The 26,162-nt window shown below is 34.3% G+C and overlaps 1 protein-coding gene across 2 annotated transcripts in view; it reads left to right on the top strand.

Annotated features, from left to right (window-relative positions):
* Positions 1-26,162, top strand: part of LOC101687418 (follistatin-related protein 5) — a 484,818-nt gene that overhangs the window by 391,967 nt on the left and 66,689 nt on the right. For both annotated transcript variants that reach the window (XM_045068434.1, XM_045068433.1), the window contains exon 6: positions 3,460-3,580. In XM_045068434.1, the coding sequence (XP_044924369.1) occupies positions 3,460-3,580 (121 nt within the window). The remainder of the gene's footprint in view (positions 1-3,459; positions 3,581-26,162) is intronic.

Raw genomic sequence — 26,162 nt, 5'->3', positions numbered from 1 at the left:
AAATGAAAGAGAATAATAAGGAGAATAGTTTACTTTGGGAGGAACTGGGTGTTTTGTTTTTATTTTTGTTGTTTTTGGACAAAAAAGAATATAATACAAAAACACTGAATCATCCCTGAGTTATTACAATTCCTCATGCAACCTTGGCAGTTCTATTACTTTGAAATTAAATATGTATCCCCTCTGGGATGCTGTGTATCTGAACTCCCTGGATGACATACATTCTACTAATACTTCTATTTTGTCATACTGACTCTAATCTCTGTGGAACCCAAGATTCACGCAACTTGATTTTCGATCATTAAAGCATGTGAGACTCTATAATTGTCTTTTAGCCTTAGACAGTTCACCAAACACTGGTAAATTTGGGAAAAGCACTCAATATTTTACAGTGGATAACAAATGAAATTATGAGTTATCTCCTTGATTAAACCTTCATTGTAGGATGTGTAGGATATATAAAAAAATAAAAAATTTATATATATATGTATATGTATGTATTTTTTTTTCCTACAATATATTCGGTGAGTGTGGCTCTGTCATGATCACCAGGTCAAAAATAACACGTGTGTTTTGCGAGCCTAGACGGGGAAGCAATCAGAATCAGGGCCAGACATAAATAAAGGAAATGCTGGCAGCAATGAAAGCCCTAAAAGTTTGGATCCCTGTGTCAAAGAATGCTTAATGTATTACTGTATACTTGGGAAGGAAGTCTGCTTACTTTCTTGCAGACTGACACTTTGATAAGCTTATCAAAACTCTAGATATCTAAAGCAATTGATCCATTGAATGAAAGGTCATAGGAAGGTGTCTCTCTCTTTTAGAATACCCCAGACTGTACACAGATCCATTAGGAAACCTAAAGGGCAAAAGAAGTTACTAGGAAAGATGTTTTAAGTAGGCTGTTTTTTGACCCAAAAATGGAATAAATGAAGAAAATATGTACTTGAAATATTGATGATAAGAATCACTTCTCTTCTGTACATGGACATGGTCCAATATAGGTGAACAGAGTTGGGGTTTTTTGCTTTTCGTTTTTAGCTTTAAAAAACTTCTAGCCAGGACCATTTGTTTTGCTAAGGCACACTCATTAAAACACATCCAGTTTACGTTGTACACTCATGATCAAACGAAGACCAAGATCAAATCAAGTTCTATCTAGTCTTATGCTGGCATTCAGGGAAAAAAGGTGGAAATTCATTCTCTTTGTCTAATACATGACTTAATCTGAGTAAACTATCAAAATAGAAAATATGAAACAGAAAATGATGAAGATTTTTCTCCAGGTTTTTCCATCTCCTTCTTTTTATGAATATGTACAAAAATAAAAACCACTAAAATATGTCCTTAAAATACGTGACCAAAACCTGGTGTCACCGCAATGCTTGCATTATAGATCTTTAAGAAGAGCCTCATGAGGTCAGACGAAATATGCTGCCCCCTACCACCCAGGAAAAAGTCATTATCCATGATCTAACAAATAACAGATGGAGAAGGACTGAGAACTCTGTTACTTTCTAAATAGAAAAGCAGTATTAGTTTTCTCACTAGGCTTGTAGGAGAGGTGACTTCAGCCATGAGGTAGTTTTGTTAATCCCTTCAGCTGGACTGTGCAAGAGTGTAGGGCTTAATACTCACTCTCAACAATATCTATTTGTGTGGATCAATTAAAGCACATAAATGTTTTGCCTGCTCCCACCCCCAAGGCAACAAATACGAATTTCACCAATGAAATGTAAATACATTGCACAAAAGTAGATAACTCAGTATATTGTGGAAGTTCTGTTTGGCTCTGCTCAGGTGGCTGGGACTGCAGGGGGCTAGGGACCCTTATGCTAAGCTCCATCCTCCAAGCTTCCTCTACAGCCATCCATGCTCAGCTGTAACAAACTTTTAACATGGGACTGTTCCCAAAAGGGTTATTAAAAAAGTAGTTCAATAGCATCTGAGAATCTTTAGAAGTTGGTATTGCTAATCTGCCATCGATCTAACAAAGAAAGTCTGAAGCAAACTGCTTTCTCAAAAACAAGCTGTGCAAGCTGGTGTGGAAATCGGCAGTGAATTGTTTGAATAAGAAGCACATTACCTTTTTTTTTTTTTTTTTTTTACTTCTAATGATTTACTTTGGAGTGAACATTATGTGTGGTCTTGCATCTAACTATATGAGTATGTGTGCGCGCGTTTATGGACATACATACATGCGTGTGTGTGTATAATCTTCAGGGTAGCCATGAGAGATAAATGTTGCTCTCTACAATTTCTTTCTTTTTTTTTTTAAAAGATTTTATTTATTTATTTGACAGAGAGAAATCACAAGTAGATGGAGAGGCAGGCAGAGAGAGAGAGAGGGAAGCAGGCTCCCTACTGAGCAGAGAGCCCGATGTGGGACTTGATCCCAGGACCCTGAGATCATGACCTGAGCCGAAGGCAGTGGCTTAACCCACTGAGCCACCCAGGCGCCCCCTCTCTACAATTTCTAATTGAGGAAATGTTCAACAGTTTACCAGAAATTATAGAAGTGGCCTTGGCAGGAGCAGAACCCAGACCTGGCTGAATTCAAGAGCCTGCATTTTCTGATTACATGGCACTGTCTTTTAAAAACACACACTATAATGTGAAATACTGCCTCTGTATGTGGGAGGCTATGAAAAGCCATGGACACAGCTCTGCAGCCCACCAGATGAACAGGAGTGTTTGAAAAGTCTTTTTCTTTTCTTTGATTTTATTTGAGAGGCAATAGTTAGAGCAGTTGAGTATAAAAAAGCTACAGCTTCAGTCCATAGGACAGAGCACAGAGTAGAAAGGCAGTTTGATGATTTTTCTCACTCACACTTGGGTAGATTTTCATCATCAGTTGGAGCATTAATTCTCTTTGGCTCCTGGAAACAGTTATTTGCTTAATAGCTCTTTTGTGACCCAGGGAGTTTATGCACAATCCCAAATGGCTTAACTTCCAGCTGAGGAGGAGTTTAGGCAGAGAAGAACAAAAAAAAACCCTAACTTAATTTTTCACAAATAATTTGAAGATGAAAATTGGAACAAACAATCGCACTATTTTTGTTGAGAAAGAGTCCTGTTTTATTTTGACAGAGGTCACTGAGACGTAGGAGGCAATTTTCATGTGGCGATAGTTCCTTGAGTCAGTGTAAATGGAGCAAAGAAAATGAGTAAAATACAAAATGTCCTTGTAAAGTTCAGATTTTTCTGGGTTCTACTGTGAAATTTTTGTATTAGAAAGTTTGGACTAAATTCTAAGTACCTATCTGAACTTTTTAACTTTTTATCTTTGGAATGGTTAAAAATAATTGTCCAGTAACTGAAAATCTGGATTTTTCATAGGTTCAGTTACTTGCCCTACTGCAGACTTAAAATGATCTATTAAATGATTATTATGTATAATGAATTGTGCTATAGAAATGTTAAGAAGGTTATAATTGTATGGTTTCATTTTCCTGTCAGGTGATAAAACAGGAAGAACTTGGCAAGGATCTTTCTGATTGTACTTTGTATGATCTACTGAAATATGATGATTTTAACTCTGACAAGCACCTGGCTCTTGAAGAACTTTATAGAACATTCCGTGAGTATAATATTCATTCTCTAATTCTTCATTCTTTTTCCTGTTTCTTTACACAATACTGTGTGTTTGCTTGATCTCAGAGTACAAGTTGTTTGTTTTTTTTTTTTTTTTTAGAGAAGTGATATATAAGTAAGATAATTTAAGTACTTAAATGTTGTTGAAATATATGTAAAAGCTAAGGAGTTTAATGATTCTAAAATGAAAAATTGGGAATACTTGATAACCCTAGATATCCGTTCTTACTGATTTTCATTGCAAGCATTAATTCCACAATGTTGTTTCTAAGCTTTGGAGTAGGAGCAGTACTTGCCTAGTTTTCACTGTATGTCAAAACTAATTTAATTATTTTCACAGTGACTTTTTTGTTTTTACACTATTGGGAAACTAAAGCAGATTCCTAGATAGAGTTTGCATTATGGTAACAAGCATAGGAATGGAAAAATTGTATTTATGTTAAGGTGTTTGGTATAATATTAAGGTACTTTGGAATAATTTATATACATTTCAATTGCTTAAAGACTTCTTAAAATTGACTATATGTGCTTTATGAAAGGGAATTATGAAGATGACCTGGCTTTAAAAAGTTACCTAGTAGTTTATTCTTTAAAAATAATTCAAAGAGGAAAGACTAGGAGACAAAAACGAGAAAGGAAAGATATAGGAGATGTATGTAAAAATTAAATTAACTGGTTGGTGTTTGATAATTACCAAAGAAACAAAGTTCAAAAGGATTTAATTTAGCACTGAAACCAGTATTTTTTTATATCTATCTATCTATCATCTATCATCTATCTATCTTTAATATGTCATATGTATACATATGTATATATCACTTTCCAGAAAGTCAGGGAATAATATATGTGCTTGGTGTGAAAAGATCTCTTTTGAATTATACCTCTGCCATTTATCAGTGGTCTAATATTAGAGAAATTACTTAACAAGGGTAGTAATTTTCTTGTCATATGATAATTTTATGTTAAACATTAAATTATATGGTATGTAATATTTGGTGCAAGTAAAACAATATATGTGAAATAGCTGCAAGTTACAAAGCTTTAAGGCAAGATATCAGTATGCTCTTCAGATTTAATTAAATTTCATTTCCATTTTAGATTAAAAAAGCAGGATCACAAGGGAGGACAACTCCATAAACTGTTAATCTCCTAAAAGTATGTCACAAGGTGAAACTATATTTCAAAGTTAACAAGAAAGCAGTATTATTATTCTGTGTTTGTATGAAGAAATTGAAGTACAGAGAAGTTAAGAACTAAGTGGCTGAGTTTATTATTAAACCTCTGTCAGACTATGAAGTATATGTTCTTTCCACAGAACTTCACTCCATAATAGTCATTAGTTTGTGTGCTCATGGTGGCAAGGAGAAGGTATTATGGATTATCAGGAAAGAAATTATATTTATATTATTTTATATTTATATTATATTAATACTGTCCTATTATATTATTATATAAAGACTATATATATATATATATATATATATATATAAGCACTAGATACAAGTTAGAAGGGATAAATATCATAAAAAGACCTACATAAAATATTAAGTGAATTGAGAATATACTCTCCAGTTTGGGAAATCAAAGAGACTTCTTGAGGGTGGTAGTTTTTGAATTAGTCTCCAGGATAAGTGGATATGGGCTTTGGTCAGTAGGAGATGGGGAAATTGGACAAAAAGAATAGCAAAAATAAAAACTCAAGTGTGTGACAAACCCAGGTATTTGCAGAAACCAATTCAACTGCAAGATCTGTTCCAGGTCTGAAATTCTATGAAAATATATCAATTATTATTACTATTTTACTAACTTGTTTTGTGAAACAAGCAGTCTAATCTACCAACTCCAATCTCTCACCCTTAAACTGTGTAGATGTGTGGATTTGACTAAGTAAAAGTGATTGAAACTTGTAGCGAGAGCAAAAAATATTTTTAGTGGCATGCAATTGATCAAGCATCATAAGATAAGTGGCTATCTGTGTAGAATTTTAATTTAAAATATGGTTATTATTGATGATGAAATGGTAGAGTTAGAAACTAAAACAATAAAAATAATGTCTAAATAATATGTTATTTTTATGACAGCACTGCAAAGACTGAATAATGATCCCCGGCAATATCAGTAAATAAGAATCTTGTCCAGAATACAGCTGCTTGCACTTATCCTAGGGAAAAAAATGATACTGCATTTTGAGATATGATTTAATGTTGCTAAGGAAAGCAAGGTGGATCAGCTTATTGTTCTGATAAAGAAAATTCTGCAACTCAGAAATCTGTATCATCAATAAAAGTATTCAATAGAGAAATAGTTAAGTTTTGTCTATAAAGGGGATAAATTATACTAGGAACTGCTGAAGTTGAAAGGGAAAAAATCTATATGATTTGGGTTCACTATTAGAAATTAATATGTAACAATTTTATGGAAATTATTTATAGTAAATGCAATGAACTTAATGAATATTGTAATGTTTCTGCCATTAGGTCAAAATTATGTATAACACAAAAGGTCTACATTCTTAATATTCTAAGTCATAAAGAGATATTAGATTATGAAAGCACTTGGCAATCAGCAATCATATTATGATCTTTTTTTCTTTTTGTATAATCACAAAACTATCCCTTAACAATGATAAAATGATGTTCACATAATCATTTAGAGAAGATAATGTTTTTCTAAGTAATGCTGGAATTATATGGAAGATTTTAATATTCTTTCTGGTCTCACTAAGCAATTTTCTGGGAAGTATTCTATTTTCAGTGTTTCACTAATTTAAACAAGTCATCAAACTATACAGTGATCCCTCAGAGATAGCAGAATTAATCTGTATGGATTGTGTCTGCATTAATAAGACATATTTATACATCTTCAATAGGAGATATGTATCTATCTCTTTCTTTCCATCTGTTATAATACTTTATAACTAAACCCACTTTGGTTTTGTGAAGTTTAGTGACAGGCTTTTTAAAATGGTGTGTTTCTAAAAGTCACTGTGTTATAAAATATTAAGGTAGTTTAATGAGTAAAAATGTGTAACGATAGTGAGAAAACCAATCTATTCAAAAACCATGTATTAAATACTCCTGTGTATAGGGTTCTGTGATGCTGTGATAGTTAAATCAACATAAAAATTATTTTTCTTTCTCTTAGGAGTATATACTCACAGACAGATAATGACAAAAATGACAGATTTAGTATGGGGGATATATATATATATATATATATATATATATATATATATATATTTTACATCCGGAATGATTCCCTCCAGATCATTCCTAAAAACAACACCCAGAAAACTAAAAAGTCCCTAAATGAAGATACAAAGGAATAAGCTAAGTCCAGAGAAGTTAAAAAAAATTAAAAAACTTCTCTTGATCCATTAATTACTTGTTTGTAGATACAGGTTTTTGGCGTCTAGTTTATGATTCTTTCTGCCATATAAAAGTGGAAGAAAGTAAAGTAAAAGGTAATGTACAAACAAGAAAAGGTTAATGGTAAAAAATACCAAATCATCAACTGTATAAGGTTTTCTGTAAAATAGCCTTTTTTTCTCTTTTTGGATAAGATGAATTATTTTAATATTTTCCAACAAGCATTGGATGGTATTCTTAGTTTTTTTCTCCAGAATTTTTGGCATTATTAAAAAGGTACTTAAAATAAATCCTCAGTGTGAGTATCAAATATGCTAAATTATGCCTTGTTTGATTAACAAACTTGGAAATCTATTTAATGGGATCAAATAAATTTTAAATGAGGTCAGTGACATAGTTTTGAATACTTAGAGGAAATACTAAATCCTCTGGTCAGATGGTGAACACCTTTCACCCAGGCGTTTTGTTGTCTTGAATATTTTCAGTAAAATATGTAGACTTTTCAGTGTAAAGGTCTCCTGTACAAATAAAAATGAGTCAACAGTGTCATTATTAATCACAAGGACTTGGATTAACATACAAAAAACCAGCACTTTATTTTCTTCCCATTCAAAATTAAATTAAAATGTTTGATTGGTTGATTTACATGGAGCACTATATTTTCACTTTAAATCTAGGTAAATCCAAATGATTTGCCATCAAACATGACCATATACTGAATTAAGGCATCCAATTTCAAAAGTGATATTCAGATAAATGTTTATGTTTACTTATTTTTGTAGTCAAACTCAATTAAGATGATAAAGTGCCATGATAGGATTATTGATTTTAGGAATAATTTTTATTTCTAGCTAGCAAAAAATGATGGAAGTGGCTATCCAGAAAAGAACATTTTTTGAAAATGTTTTCTGTGTACTTTATTTTCTTAAATTATAAGTTAAGCTATAAATTGAAAGTTAACTTATAAATTGTTTGACTCGAGTTCCAAGTCTTAAAATTGTATGAAATGAGGAGTTTGCAATTCTGATAGATTCTTGAAATTCTATTAAACTCTTATGAGTTGTAGTTCCCAAATCCATATACATGTATTTCAAAATATATATGTATTCTAGAAGTTCAAGTTCTAATGCCATACTTAAATAAATCTCTATCAATTCAATATTATCTTTATGTGTGGAAGGATCCAAAAAATGATGTGTTTCTATTAGGCATAAAATAATTAATTTTTTGCAAGTGTAATGCATCAACTGTGAGCCTTTATATTGAAACTAATTGCATAATAGTTTTCTCTCCTTTCTTAAAAAGAATAATTAGTATTCTGAAACTTTAAAGTACTAAAAAAAAATGGAACACTTATTTTAAATTGCCTAACTATTCATGATTATACTCAAAATGTCATCTCTCTTTATAGGAAACACTCTTAATGGGATATAGTTTTGGTAATGACATTATAAGGAAAAAAATCATTTTCTAGGAAATCACAATTGCTATAATAAAAATATTACTTATTGGAACCATCTAATAATCAGAGAAATGAAATATGAATATTATATTAATATTCATAGATATTAGATCATTAGTATATGAAAGATTTTTTTGAGAAAATTAACAGAGTTTAGTGAGAATTAAGACTCTTACAGTAATACAGGTTAAAGGTCATAGGGCCAGGACTAAAGGAACAAAAGTAGTAATATAGAGAAGTGGTCATATTTGGACAATAACTCACAAGTAGAATCCTCTCAACTTGATGAATGATTACATATGCATGGGATAGAGAAGTTAGGGTCAAGGATAATGCCTAGTTCTCTAGCTTGCATACAAAGTTAAACAATGATGTTATTTATTAAAGTAGGGCACACAGGAAGAGAAGCAAGTTTGGGGACATATACTGAGTTAAATTTTCAACATATTGGCATATTTACATAGAAAACTTTGGTTGGAGCATATTATGGTCTAGAGCTCAAGTGGGAGTTCAGGACCACAAATAGAGATATGGGGCTTATAGTTAATTTGATACTCAGTGGGTTAAGCCTCTGCCTTCGGCTCAGGTCATGCCTGATCTTGGGGTCTTGGGATCGATCCCTGCATCGGTCTCTCTGCTCAGTGGGGAGCCTGCTTCCCTCTCTCTCTCTCTCTGCCTGACTCTCTACCTCCTTGTGATGTCTCTCTTTGTCAAATAAATAAATAAAATAAAATAAAATAAAAAATTGATACTCTGGCAGGGAATGGGGTAAACAAGAAGAGATGAGCAAAAGAGCAACAGGGAACCAAAACTTAAAATTAATTGAGTAGTTTAAAAACAAAACAAGCAAACATAAAACAACACTTAGAGAGGTAGGAAGTAAACCAAAGGACTACACTGTCATAAAACTTTAAAAATTGTTGACCAGCAATTTCTTTGACTGAGTTCAGAAGAAGAGAGTATATGACAGATAAATAAATGGCCTCTGGATTTGTCAGTAAGGTGGCCATTGGTGACTTTGGGCACAACATTTTCATCAGAGATGTAGAGGTAGAAGCAAAAGTGCTGGCAGTTGAAACATTATATGTAAAAAAGAAGAAAAGTAAAAAAAGAAAAAGAAAAAAAAAAGTGCTGAGCAAAGAAGCAGAGCATGCAAGCACGTATCGAGTATATATTTAGATAAAATCCAAAATAAGTAAAACTTATCTATGGTTTCAATAGTTCACATGATGGGACCTCTGGAAGAATTGGCAGGGGATGGGGTGGGAACATAAAGTGAGAAGAAGGCTTCTGGGATGCTCATAACATTCTGCTTTTTAGCCTTACAAAAAAAAAAAAAACCCACACTGGTTTGGGAAAGGCTATTATTGACATTGATATAGCTACTATAGAATAGCCTCACACACATATCATTGTAATATGAAACCTTAGAGCAACTTTAATTGCTGGAAGAGTTGGGAAAACAATTCTTCTATGGCATACTTTGATTAAAATATTAAATCACTTGTTAGTATAATTATAATTTTCTATGTTAGAGTTTATAGATATACCTTGACAGTTTTGGTAAATAAATAAAGCTCTGTACCATTCACTTAAAGATAATTTCCACCTTATATGACTATTGTTCTAAGTTCTTTAGACCTTACAGGGAAAGAACTGTCCAACATGATTACTGAGACACAACCTATAGACATGTATTCCAAAAGGATAAATTTTGGTTCTAAACAAAATAAATTATTTTTATGTAACAACTGTGAAGGGAAAGATAAAAGGTAAAGAAATACCAATTTAAACTATAACTTTAAAGAGAATGAAAATCTTATATATATATTTTTTTTTCCTTCATTTTAAGATGACCCTGTCCTTCCAATTACTAAGGTTACCTTAATCAATAGTAGCTAGTGGAACTTCATTTTTCTTCTTTTACCTATAACCTCTATTATGATTTCTTACTGGTAATTTTGCTTGCTGACCTATTTTGGAACTCCTAAAAGCAGACAATTAGATATTTTAGCTTCTCTTTTATCTCAAGTGAAACACTTGTATTTATTTCTTAAAGTACTGAATGTTTTTGTCATATAGATATTGAGAGTAAGGCCTTTTCTGTCACAAAATAAAACTGAAATAAGAAACAATAAAATGGAAATTGATTATTCATTCTTACTTTTCTACACTCCACCATATCTTGTCAATCATAACTTAGCGGGTCTGACTTAAAATTACTTTCCCCTGACTTCACCATGTTATTCAGCAACAGAGGTAGCCTGAGGCTGTTTCCGACTTTCTAAGTTGTTCTGTAATTCATTGGTACTTTGGCTTTGTTAACCTCTTTCTTTATACTGATTTCTCAGAAACTCCTTGAATTGAGCCTTGCCTTGTGCTTGTGTGATTCTGAAACCCTGTCTGCATGGTGTCTTGTGCATAGTGATTTTCCTGGGGAGACGACCAGCTATATTACTGCTGCAGATCTGATCCCTTTGGGCAACAGAGTTGCTGCAGCTTGGCACCAAAGCTTTCGCTTCAACTTCTAGTATCTCAGGGGCATCTGGCCAGCTCAGACAATAGAGCATGTGACTCAATCTCAGGGCCATGAGTTCAAGCCCCTTGTTAGGTGTGGAGCCTATTTAAACAAATAAACAAACTGTCTCAGATTTCCAAACTGAGTTTCCATGAATGGGATTTAGTTTTTAACTAGTTAACTATTGTTTAATAGTTTAAAACAATTTGAATGTAATGTATAATGTTTTCACTACTAGCTGTTTTCTGAATTCCCTACTCAAGGTTAGTCTGAGAAAATGCATTTCATTAACATTTTTCAGTTGAAATTTTCTTTTCTTTTTTTTTTTTAAAGATTTTATTTATTTAGAGAGAGAGAGAGAAGGCACAAGCTTGATAGGGACAGAGGGAGAAATAAGCTTCCTGTCAAACAGGGGTTTAATCTCAGGACCCTGGAATCATGACCTGAACTGAAGGCAGATGCTTAACCAACTGAGCGACCCAAGCACCCCAGTTGAAAGTTTCTTTATAAGATTCTGCTCTGTCAATGATCCATTATAGAGGCATTTATCCACAAAGTGAAGGCCATTATATATATATAATCAAGTGTTTTTTAAATATATAAGATAATCATATAAGTTTAGACAATCTTTTAAAATATTCTTTTTAATTCAAGGGTTGGAAGCTAGTACTTAGAAAATACCTTTTTGCTAAATGTATTTTAATATGTAGTTATTATTATTATTTTTTTTAAAGATTTTATTTATTTATTTGACAGAGAGAAATCACAAGTAGATGGAGAGGCAGGCAGAGAGAGAGAGAGAGGGAAGCAGGCTCTCTGCTGAGCAGAGAGCCCGATGCGGGACTCGATCCCAGGACCCTGAGATCATGACCTGAGCCGAAGGCAGGGGCTTAACCCACTGAGCCACCCAGGCGCCCCAATATGTAGTTATTATTACCTTCACATTTTTTTTAATACCTGCCAGAGGCCTACTGTCTTATTTAAAAGAGTTCTACCACTTGGGGCACCTGGGTGGCTCAGGGGTTTAGGCCGCTGCCTTGGGCTCGGGTCATGATCTCAGGGTCCTGGGATCGAGTCCCGCATTGGGCTCTCTGCTCAGCAGGGAGCCTGCTTCCTCCTCTCTCTCTCTCTCTGCCTACTTGTGATCTCTCTCTGTCAAATAAATAAATAAATAAATAAATAAATCTTAAAAAAAAAAAAAAGAGTTCTACCACTCTCATAGAGTGGTTACATGGGTGTAACCAAATAAAACAAGAAGTTTTAAGTAGGCCTTATCAACAACATATAGAAATCGTAAGATTTAAGTCAAGTCGCTAAGATTAGAGACTGTCTTGTTTAAAAAAAAAAAAAAAAGAAATGAATCAAAACGACATAAATGAATCTTTGAGTTTTAATAAATTTTAAACCAAATCACATTTTAAAAGTTTGGCCAACAGTCTTTGCTTTCATTAACTACCCTAATTTCATGTCCATTCCATAGCATTATCAATGACTATTTTTGTTGTAGTAGTAGTTAAAGAAAACAGAAAGGCATAAAAGAAAAATATGAATTAATTTTAATTCTATCATTCATTTATAATCACTTTGATATACACATACATATTTTATGAAAATGGGACTACATTAATATTGTATCCTCAAGATTTATTTTAATTATACCTTAGTTAAGTATGGGAACATATCTCAGTATTAGCAAACATAGCTTAACATATTTTTAATGGCCTACAATGTATGAAGTCACCATAATTGTAAAATTATAATCATAACAATCCATTTATTACTATTCCCAAGATATTATTTCTTTCTTTAAAAGTCAACATTCTCCATTTAACATATAATACAAGCAAAAAATGTTAGTCATCCTAATAACTTCTAATTTTCTAGCAGTCACGTTAAAAAAATGAGTGAAATTGATTTTATTAACATTCTATATATCCGAACATATCCAAAAATATTACTATCCACAACATATGGTCAATATGAAAATTAAGGAAATACTTTCCATTTTCTTCCTATTAACTTTCAAAATCTAACATTTATAGCATATCTCATTTCTCATTTTGGACTAACCATATTCTGAATAGTCAGTAGTCATTGACTACCATCTTGAACAGTATAATTTTAGAGTGTTAAAAAAAATTTAAAATTCTTCTCCAGTTTTTTTATAAGTAAAGTTATATTTATTCAGGGACAACACTCTCATCTATGTAGGAAATCTACAGATTCTATTTATTTATTTTTTATCATGGAGGTATAATTAACATAAAATGTTATATTAAGTTCAAGTGTACAACATACTGATTTGACAATTTAGTTATTTTAAATATGTGATTAAGCACATATTCCAGTAGTAAGTAAATAACATAGTGTGAAATTCATATCTGTTTTTTAGGAAATCAGAAAAAATACACACTTATAGAATAAATGTAGTCATCTAAGCAAAAAAATTTCATCCTCAAACTAAGGTATTTATTTTAAAAACAGAATTCAAGGGATGCCTGGGTGGCTCAGTTGGTTGAGCGACCAACTCTTGATTTCAGCTCAGGTCATGAGGGTCGTGGGATCAAGTCCTGCCTTAGGTTCCCCTCTCAGCATGGAGTTGGCTTGGGATGCTCTCTATACCTCTCCCACTGCCCCTCTCTCTGCTCATGTTCTCTCTCTAAAGAAATAAATAAAATCTTTAAAAAGTAATAAGAAAATAAAAACAGAATTCAATAAAATATATTTAATGCCATCTACCTTAAACCAGTGCCTCCCAAATGTTGTCTTATCAATGGATTATTTATTCATTTATTTAAATTTTTATTTTGTTTTATTTATTTTCATTGCCCGAGAGTTTATTGTATGCACTACACCCAGTACTTCATGGGATACATAAACTCTATAATGGCCACCACAAGTCTTACCCGAAACCCTATCCCGCTCCCCTCCAAAACCTCAGTTTCTTTCTGAGTCCACAGTCTCTCACAGTTTGTCTCCCCCACCAATTTCCAACTCACTTCTCTCCATCTCCCAAAGTCCTCCATGTTATTCCTCACGCTACACAGGTAAGTGAAAATTATATGATATTTGAATCTCTCTACTTGGCTTATTTCACTCAGCATAATCTCTTCCAGTCCTATCCACGTTGATACAAAAGGTGGGTATTCATCCTTTCTGATGGCGGCATAATACTCCATTGTATATATGGACCATATATGCTTTATCCATTTGTCCACTGAAGAGCATCTTGGTTCCTTCCACAGTTCAGTGACTGTGGCCATTGTTATAATGAACACTGGGGTTCAGATGGCCCTTCTTTTCATTACATCGATATCTTTGGGGTAAATACCCAATAGTGTAATTGCAGGGTCATAGGGAAGCTCTATTTTTAATTTCTTAAGGAATCTCCACACTGTTTTTCAAAGTGGCTGCACCATCTTGCATTCCCACCAACAGTATAAGAGGGTTCTCCTTTCTCCATAGCATCTCCAACACATGTTGTTTACTGTCTTGTTAATTTTGGCTATCCTATACTGGTGTAAGATAATATCTCAGTGTGGTTTTGATTTGAATTTCCCTGATGACTAATGATGATGAACATTTTTTCACGTGTCTGTAAGCCATTTGTATGTCTTCTATGGAGAAGTGTCTGTTCATGCCTTCTGCCCATTTTTTGACATGATTATCTACTTTGTGTGTGTTGAGTTTGATGAGTTTTGTTTTTTTTTTTTAAGATTTTATTTATTGATTTGACAGAGAGAGATCACAAGGCAGAGAGGCAGGCAGAGAGAGAGGGGGAAGCAGGCTCCTGAGCAGAGAGCCTGATGCTAGATCCCAGGACCCTGAGATCATGACCTGAGCCATCACGGTGCCTCTGATGAGTTCTTTATAGATCTTGGATATCAGCCCTTTGTCTGTAGTGTCATTTGTGAATATCTTCTCTCATTCTGTGGGTTGCCTTCTTGCTTTGTTGACTGTTTCCTTTGCTGTGCAGAAGCTTTTGATCTTGATGAAATTCCAAAAGTACATTATTGCTTTTGTTTCCTTTGCCTTTGGAGACATATCTTGAAGAAGTTGCTGTGGCTGGTGTTGAAGAGGTTACTGCCTATGACCTCCTCTGGAATTTCGATAGATTCCTGACTCATGTTGAAGTCTTTTATCCATTTTGAGTTTATCTTTGTGTATGGTGTAAGAGAATGGGTTGAGTTTCATTCTTCTATACATAGCTATCCAATTTCCCCAGCACCATTTACTGAAGAGACTCTTTTTTTCACTGTATACTTTTTCCTGCTTTGTTGAAGATTATTTGGCCATACAGTTGAGGATCCATATCTGGACTTGCTACTCTGTTCGACTGGTTTATATGTCTTTCTTTCTTTTCTTTCTTTCTTTCTTTTTTTTTTTTTTTTCCAGTACCATGCTGTCTTGGTGATCACAGCTCTGTAGTAAAGCTTCAAATCAGGCAACATGATACCCTCAGTTTTGTTTCTGTTTCAGCATTTCCTAAGCAATCTGGGGTCCCTTCTTTTTTCATACAAATTTTAGGATTGTTTGTTCCAGCTCTTTGAAAAATGCTGGTGGAATGTTGATCGGGATGGCATTGAAAGTATAGATTGCTCTAGGCAGTATAGACATTTTAACAACGTTTATTCTTCTAAACCATGAGCAGGGAATGCTCTTCCATCTTTTTGTCTTCAATTTCTTTCATAAATTTTCTGTAGTTCCTCGAGTACAGATCTTTTACCTCTTTGTTTAGGTTTATTCCCAGTTAACTCCTGGTTCTTGGTGCTATAGTAAATGGAATCAATTCTCTCATTTCCCTTTCTATTTTTACATTGTTAGTGTATAAGAAAACAACTATTTCTGTACACTGATTTTGTATCCTGCCACATTACTGAATTGCTATATGAGTTCTAGTAGTTTGGGGATAGAATCTTTTGGGTTTTCCATATAAAGTGTCATGTCATTTGTTAAAAGAGAGAGTTTGATTACTTCATTGCCAATTTGAATACTTTTTATTTATTTCTGTTGTCTGATTGCTGTTGCTAGGACTTCTAGTATGTTGAATAAGAGTGGTGAGACTGGGCATCCTTGTTGTGTTCCTGATCTCAATGGGAAGGCTTTTCCCCATAGAGGATGATATTTGCTATGGGTTTTTCATGGATAGACTTAATGAAGTTGAGGAATATTCCCTCTATCCCAATACTTTGAATAATTTTAATCAGGAATGAATAGTGTGTCCTGCCAAATATTTTTTTCTGCATCAATTGAGAGAACCATGTGGTTACTATCTCTTCTCTTACTGATTTTGTCTATCACACTGATTGATTTGTGAATGTTGAACCACCCTTACTTTCCATTGATAAATCCCACCTGGTCGTGGTGGATAATCTTTTAAATGTAGAGTTAGATCCTATTAACTAGAATCTTAGCATCCATATTCATCAGGGATATTTGTCTGAAATTCTCTTTTTTGATGGCGTCGTTGTGTGGTTTGGGGATCAGAGTAATGCTGGCTTCATAGAAAGACTCTGGAAGTTTTTCTTCTGTTTCTATTTTTTGAAACAGCTCAAGAGAATAGGTATTATTTCTTCTTTGAATGTTTGGTATAATTCTCCAGGGAATCCTTCAGGTCCTGGGATCTTGTTTTTTGGAAGGTTTTTGATCACTGCTTCAATCTCGTTACTAGATATTGGTCTATTCAGGTTGTCAATTTCTTCCTGATTCAGATTTGGAAGTTTATATGTTTCTAGGAATGCATCCATTTTGTCTAGGTTGCTTATTGTACTGGCATATAACTGTTGATAATAATTTCTGATGATTGTTTCTATTTCCTTGGTGTTAGTCATGATCTCTTCCTTTTCATTCATAATTTTATGAATTTGGATCCTCTCTCTTTTCTTTTGGATTAATTTGGCCAGTGGTTTATCAATCTTATTGATTCTTTCAAAAAAAACAGCTTCTAGTTTCATTGATGTGTTCTACTGTTTCTTGAGTATTTATCTCATTGATCTCTGCTCTAATCTTGATTATTTCCCTTCTTGTGTATGGGGTTGGCCTAATTTGTTGTTGATTCTCCAGTTCTTTAAGGTGTAACAAGAGCTGGTGTATTCTGGACTTTTCAATTTTTTTGAGGGAGACTTGGAGGACTATGTATTTTCTCCTTAGAACCGCCTTTGCTATATCCCATAGGTTTTGGACCGAAGTGTCTTCATTCTCATTGCTTTCCATGAATTGTTTAAGTTCTTCTTTGATTCCTGGTTGTTCCAAACATTCTTAAGCAAGGTGGTCTTTAGCATCCAAGTGTTTGAATTTCTTCAAAACTTTTACTTGTAGTTGAGTTCCAGTTTCAAAGCATTGTGATCTGAGAATTTGCAGGGAATAATCTCAGTCTTTTGGTATTGGTTGAGCCTTTTGTTTTTTTAACCCAGAATGTGGTCTCTTTTAAAGAAATTTCCATGTGCATTCTAGAAGAATGAGTATTCTGTTGTTTTAGGGTGGAATGTTCTGTATGTATCTGTGAGGTCCACCTGGTCCAATGTGTCATCCAATGCACTTGTTTCTTTTTTGATTTATTGATTTTATTGATTGGATGATCTGTCTATTACTGAGAATGGCATGTTAAGGTCCCCTAGTATTAATATATTCATATCAATATGACTCTATATCTTGATTATATGACTCTTGATTAACAATTGTCTTTGTTGGCTGATCCCATATTGGGGGCATAAATATTTACAATTGTTAGATCTTCTTGGTGGACAGAGAAGAATGATGAAGTGTCCTTCTTTATCTCTGACTATAGTCTTTATTTTAAAATCTAATTTATCTGATATGAAAATCACTACCCCACTTTTTTTTGAGACCCATTGGCATGAGAGATTCTTCTTCATCCTTTCACTTTCAGTCTGGATGTATCCTTAGGTTCTAAATGGGTCTCTTATAAACAACATATGGATGAGTCCTGTTGTTTTACCTAATCTGCAACCCTGTGCTGTTTTATGGGAGTGTCTAGGCATTTGCATTGAGAGTAATTATTGAAAGATACGTTTTTATTGATATCCTATTGCCTGTGAAATTCTTGCTTCTATAGATTGTCTCTATAAATTTCTGTTCTATGACACTCTTGGGTTCTTTCTTCTTTTATAGAACCTCCCGTGATATTTCTTATAGTGCCAGCTTGGTGGTCACATACTCTTTTAAACATTGCCAGTCTTGGAAACTCTTTATCTCTCCATCCATTTTGAATGTTGGCCTTGCTGGATAAAGTATTCTTGGCTGCATGTTCTTCTCATTCAGTGCCCTGAATATATCTTGCCAGCCTTTTCTTGCTTGCCAGGTTTCTGTGGATAGGTCTGACATTATTCTGATAGACTTTCCTCTGTACATTAGGAATCTCTTCTCCTTAGCTGTGCTCAAGAGCTCTGTCTAAAATTATGATTCATGAGTTTCACAATCATGTGTCTCGAGGTCTTTCTAGAATCTATGATCTTGGAGGGTTATCTTTCTGCCTTTAGGACATGAACGCTGGTTCCATTCCCAGATTGGGAAAATTTTCATCAAGAATTTATTCTACTATATCTTCTAGTCTTCCTTCTTTCTCTTCCCCCTCAGGGATCCCATCCTGCCATCTGAACATTTCATGGCGTCATTTATTTCCCTAATTCAGTTTTCATGGCTTCTAAACTGTTTGTTATAGGCCTCCTCCTGATCCTTTTTCTTTATCAGTTTGTCCTGTAGATTGCTAATTCTATCTTCTGCCTCAGTTACCCTAGCTGTTAGAAAATTTAGATTAGATTGGGTCACATTGGTAGCATTTTTAACTTCTTACCAGGTGGCTTTCACTTCTGCCCTAATAGATTTCATGTTGGCATTAATGGTTTTCTCCAACCTAGTCATTGCCCAGATAATTTTTACCCTGAATTACCTTTCTGACTTACTGTTTATGTCAATACCCTATAGCTCTGATGGAGAGGGCACAGTCTCTTAATTTTCCCTCTATTGGTTGTTTCTCCCCCTAGTCATTTTGGTGAGAGGTGGTTGAAGGGATGTGTAGCTGAATATATCAACCATGATCCAGGCAAGGTACACCCTGGAATGCTTCTGAGCAATTGGAAGTCACCACAGAAAGAAAGAAAAAAGAGTAAAAGAAAGAGACATAAGAGAGGGAGAAAGAGAGAGAGAGAGAGAGAGAGTAAGCCCAATAAGAATAGGCCCCAGAGGTAAGATTTATAGGGGATATAAGGAAAAAAAAAATGGAGAAAAGAAAGACTGACAAAAGTGAATGCCAAGAAAGAAAAAGAACCCAGCCAAATGAACCCAAGGATAAGATTTATATAATACCAGAACAAAAACAAATACACCGAAACACTGACAGAAGAATAAAGTAGGAGAGTGATTATAAACCCTCAATGTGGATGAGGAAGGTTATTTTGATTCTTCCTGGGTTATCATGATATCTTTTTTAAAGGATTCAATTTTCTAGAGATAAAGGAAGACTAAAACTGTTTATATATAGGAGTAGTATCGATTAGGGAAAGAGTATTACCTTGAAGCTTATCTCTATATGTATATTAAAACAAAATAAAAAAGCAAAAGAAAAGCACAGGTACATGTATGAAAAAAGTTCAAGTTAAAAGGTTATTATGGAAATTGTTGTATTGAACCTCTAGTTGTAATGGTAAATAGGTTAAAAAAAATTAAAAAGAATGAGAATAGTGAGAATGAATTAAAAATAAAAGTTCATCTATGAAATATACAAGTTTTAGGGCAATACCGGGAGCTTAGTATCTTCTTTTCCCCTAATATTGGGGTTTTACCATTTTATGTGGACCCTGTGGTGGTTGTCCTCTTGTTCTTTCAGCGGGCTTTCTGGGGAAGGGGCCTGCTGTGTTGTTTTTCAGACAGTCTTGCTTGGGTTGAGTACTCCTGTCCCCTATCAAGGGGCTGGGCTCTGTGGAAACCAGTTTTTCAGCCTTTTGTTCTCTGGAAGTTCTTGTTCTTTGGCAGCTTTTTGCAGCTTTTCAGAAGTTTAGTGGAAAGCAAACTGCATCCAGACCTCCGTCTCAGAGAGTCAGAAAGAAGACTTAGTCTGCTCTCCTCTGGGTGATCCAGAACACACAGACTCCCCCTCTGCAAACTCCACTGAGCCATGCAACCTCCTGTAGGCAGTGCACGTCCCCAGCCACCATCTCAGGGGTCACCCAAAGCACCCGCTTGTCTCTGCACTCCCATGCTACTAAAACCATGAGTGATATTGGTCCAGGGAGCCTGCTTCTAGTGGCTGCCTTTGCTGGGACGGCTGTCTTGGATCCAGACCACTGGAGAGATCCCAACTAGGGAAAGCACACTGAGATTTTCAAGCCTGGGCTGGGAGTGTTCAGACTCTGGCAGTCCTAGAGACCACTGGCTAGTGCCCGCATGGAGCTCTCTCAGGGGAGTGTGGGAAGCATGGTTCAGTCCCCATTTGTGCAGTGCGCATGCAGAGTGCAAAAGGCTGTGGTTCTAGAGGGAGCTGGCTGGCATCACCATCAGATTCTCTCACGTGTGCTTAGGGACCATAGCCTGGAGGCTTCACTGCATTCTCTCTGGCATGAGTTGTCATTGGTGGTGGTCATCCTGTATCTGTGGGCTTAGGCCCATGACTGCCCAATTCCACCAGTTTCCCTTAAGATCTTTTGCTCTTTTTGAATGCTTTTAAACAGACTCCAAGTTAATGCTGGTCCCCAGTCACAGGGCACTCTTGTGTTGGGGCATTACTTTCTAAAGCGTTGCTTCTGGTGGCTCCTTCCTCCTTCTGTTTATCCTCTGATATCAATCAGACTCCCACTCTGCTTTACCTCTCTACTGTAGTCTTCTGCCCCCATAGAGATCCAGAAGTGTATAATCCTACATCTCAAGCTGATTTCATGGGTGTTCAGAGTGTTCTGGTAGATAATTAGCTCACTTTAGGGTACCAGTTGAAACAGGGTCTCCTACTTCTCTGCCATCTTGCCCCTGACAATGGATCATTTAAATCAGATATCCCCTACTCACAGTTAGCACCTATTTTATGAATTTGCAATATCTCATTCTTAAGGACTACTTTTCCCCCCCATCTGCTTTAAAACAAATGCACCAATCATGTATGTCTTCCAGTGAGAAGCTGTTCAGTGTGAGAATTAAAGGTATTACTAGTCTGAGTTATTTCAGTACAGCACTAAACAGAGTAACACTTTCAGGAAGCCTGTAAAACTTTTTATATATGGCAATGATTAATGTTTATATCCAGTTGTTTGTTTGTTTGTTTTTTTAAGTATTAAAAACAGCTCCAAGTATTTTTACCTCTGAGAACCCTAGGGGATTTAGTGTACCATACTAAATATAACTTCATATCCTTTAATGCATAGGAGTTATTGAAATATTTTATAGTGCATAGGGTCATCTGAATAAAAAAAATGCATGTGCATATGTGAGTACTTATGTTAACAAGATATGTTCAAAATACCTCTTAACATGCATTATAGTCATTCAGTGCTGATACTTTGTATGGCAGTTCCTTTTATAGATACTCCAAAGGAGTAATAAATTACTTTTTAACAAACATTTTAAGAATTGACAGAATGAATTAATACACATCCATCTTTACACTTTCATAGATGTAATCAATTTGGTGAATAGTACCTATATAAACTATATATATATATGTGACAGATTTTCATTTCTTAAAGAAATTCTATTACAGTTCTCTCTCTTACTTTATGATAGACCTCTAACTCTGCAGTGCTATTTGATGAATGAATATTTAGCATAATCTACTACCATCATTATTAGTAAATTTTGGAATGATGATTTTTATAAATAGTATATCTGTCTTGAAATTTTAATGAGTATTTGTTGTATCATTAGATGATGATTTAAAAATAGATTGAAATTAAATAAATTTCTTAACAAGAAGGAAAGGAGACATTATACTAAGTGCTATTTAGCTGCCTGATTGAGGATTTTGTGAGGCATTAAATATGGTATATCATCTGCAATGTACTGACTGAGAAATGTGTACATTCTAATAGAAATAGTTCCTATAAAAAGGAAGGAAATTTTAGTAAACTTGTTATTGGTTATTTAAGTAATATAAATAGAGGGGTGCCTGGGTGGCTCAGTGGGTTAAAACCTCTGCCTTCAGCTCCGGTCATCATCCCAGAGTCCTGGGATCGAGCCACATATCAGGCTCTCTGCTCGGCAGGGAGCCTGCTTCCTCCTCTCTCTCTGCCTGCCTCTCTGCCTACTTGTGATCTCTGTCTGTCAAATAAATAAATAAAATCTTAAAAAAAATGTAATATAAATAGACTCTTATTGGTGGTGACCAAATAGGATGAAAAAAAAATTATTATGTTTCAAGTATTACAGAAATTAAACATTGCAAATAATCTTGAGAGGTAATGTACATTTATTGCAACTATTTGGAGGACATTGATGGACTAATCTTTCTTCTTACTGTTAGTTTCATCCACCATTAATGACAGTAATGTATTATTAAATAAATACGGGAATTAAACATTTTAGTGGATGATAAATTGTATTTGGTCTATTCCCAAAAAGTAAATAATTTCAGTTAAAAATAAAAATTAGAAAGACAAGGTAGGATAGAAGGAGGGGAAAGTGAGACAGAGAGACAGACAGAGACAAAAAAAAGAAGACAACAAAGAGAGACTAAAGAAAGAAGAGTCAGGCAAAGAAGAGTAAGTGAGGTTTATTTTATGTATTTTATGGTTTGAAGCTTAGCTGTGCAATAATCTACTGACACATTTTTACCATATTAAGATTAATATTTCAAGTCACAATTATTAACTTTATACACAACAACCAATAATTGTTATGCTCATGTGACATTATCAAGGCTCCTTGCTACAAATAATGAGATAGATATGAAAGTTTATCTTCTCAACTTTAGAAAATTAAACAAAACAAAACAAAACAAAAAAACAATTACAAAATAATATGGCATGGAGTAATAAGAGACTTGTATAAAATATAACATATAAAATAAAACGAAAAAGAGACCACTCTCAGGAATGGATTCTCAGCAGGTATACCAGCTGCACTAAGCCCACCCTCTGTATAGGAGTTGTGGACGAGAAAGAGCAATCAGGTGCTTTTCTGCTGGGCAGAACACATCAGCAAAGACTGAGGTGTGGGAAATTGCAAACACTGTGATGATGAAGGAGTTGGAAATGCAAACGGGGAATTACTGAAAAAAGAAGCTTAGGATGGAGGTAGGGGCTAGAGCTTGAAATTTCATAGTATTATCCAGAAACCAAGATAATGCAGTGACAGGCAAGACACTGGCAGCAATATGGAATAATCAGGTCTAAATTTGGAAGGATCACTTAGAAAGGTGAAAGCAAAATGAGGTTAAGAAACAAGACTGGGGCTGTGAAGTGTGTAAACCTGGTGATTCACAGACCTGTACCCCTGGGGATAAAAATATATGTTTATAAAAATAAAAAATTTAAAAAAAAAAAAAAAAAAAAAAAAAAAGAAACAAAGACTGGGGACGCCTGGGTGGCTCAGTTGGTTAAGCAACTGCCTTCAGCTCAGGTCATGATCCCGCAGTTTTGAGATCAAGTCCCGCATTGGGCTCCCAGCTCCGTGGGGAGTCTGCTTCTCCCTGTGACCTTCTCCCCTCTCATACTCTCTCACTCTCTCTCTCTCTCAAATGGATAAATAAAATCTTAAAAAAAAAAATCGTAGATTAGTGCAATCAATGGTTGTTGAAGACGGTGATTACATTTTCAGAAATTTTGCTATCTAGTTGATATCACATTGAAAACTGAAAATTAACCCATGGTAGGACATTGATCAATGCTACAAATGACAGTCCTACCCCTTGAGCCCACCCCACCTCTGCTTAGAGATCTGTTTTTTTTTTTTTCCCCCTTTTTTTTTTCTTTATTTATTTGACAGACGGAGATCACAAGTAGGCAGAGAGGCAGGCAGTGAGAGAGGAGGAAGCAGGCTCCCCACTAAGCAGAGAGCCTGATGTGGGGCTCGATCCCAGGACCCTGGGATCATGACTTGAGCCGAAGGCAGAGACCTAAACCCAGTGAGCCACGCAGGTGCCCCGAGATCTGGTTTTCTTAAATATTTGCTAGAACACTGCTGACTAAAGGCTGTAAGCTGCTAGTGATAAATTTGAGGGATTGAACAAGGATAATTGGGTAATTAAGAATATGCAGATTAAAAAAAGAAAGAAAGAAAGAAAGAAAGAAGTGACCCAAAACACTTGGTAAAGGATAAGGCTGACAATTCCTAGAAAAGAACCTTAGAATATATACATTTTGCAATCCAAAATTAGTATTAGTAGTAATTCTATCAACAAGGTTGCTATGATTTGCAAAAGACATCTAAATAAATGAATAGGTGACAATTCTTGTTTTGTTCAACTTCACATTCAAAAATACTCTCACTATCTCTAGAAATCTTAATGTGATATTTTATTATAGTAGAAATAATTTATATATGTGATGTAATAAATTTTAGATAACAGAAAGGAATCGTGAGCAATTCATTACAAAATTTTTGAACTACTCAAGTAAAAAGAAATATATTAACTTTTTCTTACTGATGAAAAATAGACCCTGAAATGATATCAGACTAAATTAGTTTAGCGAACTAAAGCTCTGAACCAGTGATTGTTTAACGGTATATGTACAATTCATTTCCATTGACACAATTCATTTTATTGGAATCATCTTTTATAAGAATTTCCTGTATTAACATTCTGAAAAACCACATAAGTAACAGCTTAACATTTCTTTTAATGATTGAATCTTTGCTATAATATATGAAGTAGTAATATTTTCTTTTGATATCCAGAGTTTATCTTACTGCTGTATTGAGTGAGGGTTTTTTTTGTACTTATGAGTTGACACATTCCTTATATAAAAGATATTATTTTTATGAAGTCTCATTAAAAGTGCAGATTATTTTCCTGTCCTTTGTAGATATTTTGACACTCAACTAAAAATCTATAATTAAATATTTAACACCTATTAACATGTTTAAACAACACACGAAAGTGCCATATACACCGTTCCTCTACATATCCACTTGCTATTATCACCCTATATTGTTAACTGAACAGCTTTATATTAATACCACATTTGGAAAATATTTTATATTAGCACTGAATTCCTACTTTATAACTTAAAAAGTAACATTTTAATATAACAATAGATGTACAAAATAAACTGTGCCTATAAAAGGTTTTCATGTGAGATCTCACTGCTTTTTTAGTCTGTGTTTTTTCTGTCTTTTGGGATTTATGAACTTTTTCATATTTTGATGTCAAATGACTCATCAAGTTATTACTTGCTGAAGTATTAGTGCATTTGAGACATTATTGTAGCTCATGGAAATAGTGAGATTTATCAATTTTAATTGAAGTCCTTCCTCAAAATCCAGGCTTTGTGGTGACTTTTTAAGCCATTTAAGTAGAGAATTGCATTCTTATCTCCAGAAACTATTTATCTTGCTGCTACTAGATCCAATAAAGCAGAATAGTTCCAACTGATATTTCCTATCCCAAATTTCATAACTCATTTTATAATTTGCATCACTTGGCTTTTTTTATTTTTTTTTTTTAATGCATGGACAGATTTTTGAAAAATACTAAAACCAAAAATTGAGATTTTCTTTCTAATAGTATGTAACTATCACCACAGAAACAGTTATCAGTCCAAAGAGTATACTTATATTTAGAAGAAATATAGTTCTAAAAGTGTTAGTGTATTTAAACTGAAAGAGTTTTTATGAACAACTTTATCAGGATTTTCTTTCAATTTTAGCTGAGATGTGATATCAGAGTGTTGAGAACTGACCTATGCCAATTTGATCAAGAACTATTAGGTTTCTTGTAAAGATTATAAGAGACCTCAGATGGTTACAGATGGATGAATGTCCAGTCAGGTCCCTGATAGAAAGTGCTTGCCTTGTTGCCAGGTGCCATTTTATATAAATGTTGATATGTATGGTGGCATTTGGTATGAAATTTCCTTTCACTTTTAATCATACTTTCGTAAATAAAGAAAGATATAATGTGAATGGATTTAGATCATCATTGTTACTAATCCATGATATAATGTCTCATTTTTAAAGATTTTATTCATTTCTTTGACAGAGAGCGAAAGAGCACAAGCAGGGGGAGTGGAAAGCTGAGGGATCCCCACTGAGCAGGGAGGCCAATTGGGACTCAATC

The sequence above is a fragment of the Mustela putorius genome, unplaced genomic scaffold (genome assembly GCF_011764305.1).
Source record: "Mustela putorius furo isolate JIRA1106 unplaced genomic scaffold, ASM1176430v1.1 tig00003907_pilon_pilon_pilon:0A:0A:0A:0A, whole genome shotgun sequence".
Classification (NCBI taxonomy): Eukaryota; Metazoa; Chordata; class Mammalia; order Carnivora; family Mustelidae; genus Mustela; species Mustela putorius.
This window is presented reverse-complemented; position numbering and strand designations above follow the sequence as displayed.